Raw genomic sequence first — 7546 nt, forward strand, 5'->3', positions numbered from 1 at the left:
AATGAGTGCCTATCTGCTCACACCATCAGTCTACTAATAAGGCTGTACCTACGAGACGGGGATCTTGACTCCCTCTCCTACCAACATTTAAATCTTACCCTACCAAACAGATGATCGGGTTAGTAGGATGATTTAAGTAACAAAATTACTCAACAGTCATGTATAGAACGAACTTTAGACGCAATTGCACTGCTTAATACCTATAATCTACAATATATTGTATCCCTAGGTGTGGCGTAAGGGGAGTTATACGTTTGAGTGTTAAACTGGGAATCGTCTATCAATTAGTTTTTATTATTTTACCCAAATATTAACGTACAAAATGCCCTTTATTTATTACTGTAAAAAAGAACAACTTCATGAGTTGATGAGGCAGTACAATATTGAGGAAGCTTACGATAAATGAAAACTTTACTAGTTACTTGTGGTCTGTTTTGTAACGGCTGTGATTTTACCTCCTAATTTAATTGTCTTTGAGGACTAAGATATTTACAACTTTACAACAGTTTTGATACTTATAGGAATAACCTATTTACTCCCCTAAGCAGTTATAAGAACCTCACGTATAAATTATCATTAGTATTAAATATCCAGCAACAAACTGATTTATAGTGTAAGAGGCACAGTCTATTTAATGTGAAGAGAAACTATAGAATATAAGATCAAAGAGATAGCCAGTAGTTTCTTGATTTAATATGTTAAATTTTTTTAAGGTCATCGTGCTTCTGAGAGGTTATTCTGAATTTCGTTTTTGAGTTACATTCGATAATTCTAACACTATTTTGATATTCCCATAGTTTTATTTTATACTTTTACACCTATTCCTGAGGATGTGTTAAACATTGCTGCCTACTTGTAATAATGTTTAGTATACTTTTATTTTATATTTAATGCATTTGTATTAACTATTTGTGTAAGGGTTTAGTTTCTATATTTGTACTGCTTTTAAAACAATCATAAAATTAATTATTATTATTAAAAATTACTTAAATCTAATACTTTTTCATGAATAATATTGCCTTTAATAAAGCATTCCAATCTACAGAGAAAGTTATATCAAAGAAGATTTGGATAACTGATAGCCCATATTATTGGCTGCAGGTTTACTTTCTAAATCTCAACAGTCACTTCCCATTCACAGCCACTTTAAGTACAATCTCTTAATCTACCTGGAAATAAAATCGTTTTTCTCCCCACATTTTTACCTGTACATAACTTATACCTAATCAAAAAACCAATTGAAGAAGAGAATAATTACGTAAATACATTAGGTATAATAAAGTATAGTCTGGAAGTTTATTTGTTATATCGCATATATTTGAATAACGTATACCGTCGGCTGCGTATTTATTAGGTAGGAAATTCTCTATTTAATTCACATTATCCCAAATTTGTTACTAGTTTCACATTGAATGGTAACCTCATTGTGACTACTGTACATACACTTATTCCTAATAGGTGTACAATTCTTTGTTTGAAGGTTCTTTTTGACGATGGAAGGATTGTGAAGGAAACAGGATTTTTCCGGACATTTGCAATCGTTCAATGAAACAAGAAATCAGTAACACTACGTTTCGAGATCTGCAATCTGATCTCTTCTTCAGGTAAAGAACTAACCTAATACATAATTACAAACTAGGTTAAAATAAACAAATCTTACCAAAGTGTTTTTTTTCCAACGGCATTACCATTTTATTGAGTAAATCAATACAATACAATGATTCACAAAGCAATTATTCAGTCAATAACTTGTAGAAATGGATTAACAATAGCAAAAATTGATTAATAATTAAATAAATAAGTTGAGATTGAAAACGAAATTACATGAATGATTTACCAAAGATTCTAGCAAAATAAATACTATTATGATACGTGCAATCCCTAATATCTAATGTACATGTATTCCAACAATCCAAAGATGATATTATTTTAATGGTTGTGTAATAAATTAGTTGAGTTAACAACGAGAAACTACCCTACGATCTCCCAAAAACAAAAATTTAACATACAGGCAATCCTAAAAAAAATAATATTATTGCGATACATACAATAGAGTCTATATAATTTAGTGCATTCCGACAATAAAAAAAAGACATAGTGCGATCGATTACATAAACCATGCAGTCTAAAATGAATTCTCTGATAAGTAACAGATTTGGCCATACAACACTGACTAGATAACTACTCTTCACTGAGGGTTTTCATAACTTTCTTCCTAAATGCTGAGAGAGAAGAGTTAAAGAAATCTACCGAGCTGGAGATAGCGCAGCCGACTCTCTGGATCCGGGCCAAGGAGCAGTTCCAGTCATAGGGGTAGGATTGTGGTTTCTCCAGAACAGCTGTTGAGATCTTGTACCAGATGGCACACGAAAATTAATCTTCTGTAGCAATTCAGGACATTTAATTACATCATTGCTCAACTTGAAGAGGAGCAGCGCATCTTGCAGCTTCCGGCGGACCACTAGTGGAGATAGTTGGAGCTCCTTCGACATTAAATTGACTGGGACCTCACGATAATTCATACCCTGACGCACTCCCACCACTCTGACGAATTTATCTTGGATTTTTTGTAAGTCTGAGATTAAACCAGTGTGATAAGGAGACCAGACGACTGCAGAGAATTCCAGGACCTGTCTGACCAGGGCACAATACAACAGTTTAAGAGCTTTTTGGCTGGTTAGCCCTGTAGTTGATCTCAGTATAAATCCCAAGAGACGGTTGGCTCTAGCACAGATATCCTGAACATGCATGTCCGAAGAAAGAGTTTGCGTTAGTGTTACTTTCAGATCCCTGACATAAGTAACTCTTTGTATATGTATCTAAAAGGGAATAACTAAAAAAGATCGGGTTCTTGCTCCTTGTGAAGGTAATGACGTTGCATTTCTTAATGTTGATAACTATTGAGTTAAATGTGCACTAACGTTCCAGCTCAGTAAGATCACTCTGAAGGGAGAGGCAGCCTTCAAAGCTCTTGATAACTCGAACCAGTTTAAGGTTGTCTGAAAACATCAAGATATATGCATAGATGAAGCTGCTATATCTGCTTCATAAACGTTGAAGAAGGGCCCCATATGACTACCTTGCGGCACTCCAGATAGAGCCAAGAAGAACTCAGAGACCGCAAACTCATATCTCACCGCAAGGCGTCTGTTAGTCAAATAGCTCTCGATCCAGTTCAATAGCTGACCATCAATACCATACTCCTTCAACTTCGCTATCAAGAGAACATGGCTTATCAATTCGAAGGCTTTAGTCATGTCTATGTAGATCACATCCACATGAAATCCATCCTTGAAAGATGCCAATATAAGGTCTTGGAGGAGAATCAAATTAGTGGAAGTTGATCGACCTGGCATGAAGCCATGTTGGAAGGGTGGAATAATTAGAATAAAACAGTTTTGTAGGACATCCAGAACTAGGCTCTCAAAGATCTTAGCGATGGCAGATAGAATAGTTATGGGTCTGTAGTTAGTGACATTTATAGCGTCTCCAGACTTTTAAATTGGGATGATATGACCGAGTTTAAATATATCTGGAAAGGCGTTGTGGCACGCCTAAGTCAGGAATCACAACCACCATGTTGTTTGTCAACTTCACTAACTCTATAAACATGCACTTCATAAAAATAACTATAAACAACACTAATCATTAAAACTGAACTACGGGATACAGGTCACAATACGTCTTCATTCGTCTACTAACCAGCTATGACTGACCAGAGGGCACTAGCCAATGGTAATCGTCACGGCAGACATAAACAAGATGGCGGAAATAAAAAGGAAGGGGGACCTGAAGAAGAGATCAGATTGCAGATCTCGAAACGTAGTGTTACTGATTTCTTGTTTCACTGAACGATGGCAAATGTCCAGAAAAATCCTGTTTCCTTCACAGGTGTACAATAGTTCAACAAAAATAGAATATATCTTCACAAAGAAGCTACGAATTACATTTACATTGATATATAATATTATGCAACCAAATCGAAGTAACTAATGAATTCTCATTGGTTAATGAAACACGCCTTATGATTAACGCTCTGTGATTGTAGTTATACTCTTCGGCCGCATAAAAATATACAGTAAGCAAGAATGTTTTCAATACCCTTACCTAACTCCATATTTTAAAACTATTACTTCGATTTTGTAGGGCAATTATGATTTATTTATTAGTACTATGTCATTTAATTAGTACACAGAGTTAGTAGGTTATTTATTATTCTGAACAGCTGCGGAAAGTAGTGCGTGAACTAAAATATTTTTTATTGCATTTTATATGTATTTCCTTCTATGTTACAAGCATACAGTGTTCTGCAACCTTGTTATTTGAAATCAGTGCATGTATGCCGGAACGTTATTGCAACGTGGAACAAAAAGATGACATGTATTTGTAAGATCATTACCAACAAGTACATACGTACTCTATACACAAATTATATTGTGCCTATATTTCTTTACTGCTTTTTTAACGCATAACTAAGTAAATAACCTTTTTTGTAAATGTTCAAGGTGTAAAAACATAGACTGTGTCCTCAATTCTACAGTAACTACTAAAACTTCTGAAAGCAATGTCCGCAACATTACTTTTGAGTCTGTAAAATCGTACTTGCAGAAACCTTCACTACAATACTAATATTTATTCAAATACATTTTAGTATTAATTATGTATAAAGTTATTTGCATTAAAAATGATCCTATTATGTAACCACGTTGGGAATACCATAATTAAATGTGCGTGATTTCATAATAGTAAAACATCCTTTACACTAGGTCGTAGAGAAATATTTCCTTTTTTTGGTGTGGATTTAGATATACTTTACAATATTTAAAAATAATTAATGCAGCTTTACAGTCAATGAGTTGCCCTGCTATTAAAACTAGTAATGCACTGCTTCAGACGCTCATGTGTGCTATAAAATAATATACATTAAAGTAGCAATTTGGAACCTATTGATAAATTTGGCAGATTTTTTCTGATGACCATGAATGAAACTAGCATTATTATCTTTCCGAGAGTGATCTATGACCAGCTAGATTTGATTTATCAATTAGGGCATGTAAAAAATTTAACATACAGAGGGTGAACGACATGTTGGCCATTGCACATGCAATCCTATTTTAGGCAATATTTTAAAACGATTGATCTATTTTTACTGGATTTAAAGTGAGGTCGTTCTTTAAGGTGGAAATATAGGGAAACTATGTAAAGTTAAAAAATACCTTTCACACAGCCCTTAAGAAACAATAGTGTGCTTTCATATGTCAGAATTTCGTATTGGAGATAATATCAATATACAACCACCATAGAAACTTTAATAGAATGAAACTTTAATATTATCTATAAGTACGACAAAGAGTAGAATTCAGTCAAACCCAATAGTCAGTGCAATTTTATAGGCTGCCGATTCATTTCTTATGAGCAAGAAAAGAATAAAACAATTCAATAATACTGCCAACTGTTCTAATAGTTCTGATAGGTGTGACAGCACCCTTGTGTCTAATAAGCCGCCTTGAATGCTCGCAGTTAAATGTTTCCTGACTCCGCTTTAATGTTTGCCACAGTGTTTGGCAATAGATGACTGTGTCTGCTTACCTGCACAACAAAACATCTACATTAAATTCAACCAACTTATAGTGAATATGTGCATTCTTACTTGTATAATTAATTTCGAGGTTTTCTTAGTCGAATTCTAATAATATTTAAAAATAACCGTTACAACAATTTATTTAAGTGTTGCGCATTCGGGCTGTTAAAATGTACGGTTCAGTTCTAGATCCAAAAGGGAAAACTTTTGAGAACAGTTAATCTGCTTAAAGAGACAGTTTTAACTGTCTACTTTAATACGAAGAAGCGATGAGCTTCGTTAAATAATTTACTCCTCCGTCATCGGTACAGTGTAACGCAAAATGCAAACTTCATCTAGCATAAAATTTGTTTTCTCTACTAAGTATTTAAAAGTTTGACAATTGAACGTTTTTTTCCAATTAAATGTTATTAGAATGAGCATTAGTAGCAATGAATTCATTTTCTTCATTAGTTAAAGATATCTAAATCTAACAAGTAGAAAACAAATATATGTTGGCGTTATAACGCCTTTATATTTGGTAAAATATGTAATAGTAAAACACTTTTGAACACAACTCTTGTTAGAGTTTGTTAATGTTACGTTACAGTTAGTTACTAACCTGGGTAACTAATATTTGTTTTAATCATCTTTTAAATCACATACCTAACAGGTTGAGTATTAGATAGGGATTCTTAGCCCTTGTTTCACCTAGTAAATATAGGACATATTTACTTTTGCTTAATGATCTCGTTTATGCCAAAGATTTTATTAGCTTTCTTGGTCGTTTCTCAACTACCCTTTTATAGTACAATTAGCACGAATCAAACACATGTTCTTTGTTTGAAGTTTGTTTTTGAATATGGAAGGATTTTGAAGGAAACAGGATTTTACGAGAATTTGCCATCGTTTATTAATACATTACGATCAGTAAGACTACGTTTCGATATCTGCAATCTAATTTCTTCCTCAGATGAATGACTAACCTAATACATAACTACAATCAAGGGTACATGTTTTAGAGTTAGAGTTCAGGGAATATCCATACAACATGGCTGTTGTGGTCCTGACTTATGCATGTCACAAAGCTCCTGGTATGTTTTGTTTACTTTAACCTAGATTGCAGTTATGTATTAGTTTAGTCATTCACTTAAAAAGAGATTTCAGATCTGGAAATGAACTATTACTGATTGTATTGTATCACTAAAAGATGGAAAATATCCAGAAGAAATCCTGCTTCTATCACAAACACATGTATATAAAATTTCACAAAACACTTGATCAAAGACAAATAGAAAATGTAAAACAAACATTTCTGTTGTAAACCCAACTGTTATTCAAACTAAAGAATAAGGCAAGGCTTTAATCTGCACACTGTCTTTTATCTTGCCTTCTTTTGTTATAGGAATTCATATCAAAAGTTTTTATTTAATAATAAAGCTAACGAAAGGATTTTAATGATACATTGTAAACATGATGAGTATGTTTAATTACTCGCTAAGAAACGGGATCAAAAATTTCGCAAAATTGTAGAGATAATATCTTATAAACGCAATTCCTTCAATATCTTTTATCACAAATTTAATAGTTTAAACATTAAAACACAACCTTAGTGTAGCGTTTTTAAAGCTACATTGATTTATTTTTTTAATTAAAACTTAAATTAAATAAAAATTTTGGGATCGAAATATTGGGACTTAATTTTAGATTAGATTGTGAAATGTCAGGGTAAAATCGAACATGTAATCCTTTGGCAAGTTAGCACTGGTAGTTTTAAATTGTTAGGAAGGCAGGTTGACTGCCTTGAATTGATTAGAACTTGTCTTATTGTGAGTATTGTGCTCCTGGTTTGATACAGCTGGACCAATGAGAGAGCACGGATGTCCTGCAAAGGTGATTGGAAAGGGCGCCCGCTCATAATTTTCGCCCTTCTTTTGGTTATTTTCGTGAGTAAAGTTAATTGCAGTGCGCCGTTTTTCTTAAATT

The 7546-nt window shown here is 33.4% G+C and overlaps 1 protein-coding gene across 1 annotated transcript; it reads right to left on the reverse strand.

Annotated features, from left to right (window-relative positions):
* Window positions 1-2246: 2246 nt before the first annotated feature.
* Window positions 2247-2750, reverse strand: LOC124369532. Its single transcript, XM_046827555.1, has one exon. It carries the CDS (start codon window positions 2748-2750, stop codon window positions 2247-2249), a length of 504 nt encoding a protein of 167 aa, XP_046683511.1.
* Between the last annotated feature and the right edge of the window lie 4796 nt (window positions 2751-7546).

Source organism: Homalodisca vitripennis, chromosome X (assembly GCF_021130785.1).
Source record: "Homalodisca vitripennis isolate AUS2020 chromosome X, UT_GWSS_2.1, whole genome shotgun sequence".
NCBI lineage: Eukaryota > Metazoa > Arthropoda > Insecta > Hemiptera > Cicadellidae > Homalodisca > Homalodisca vitripennis.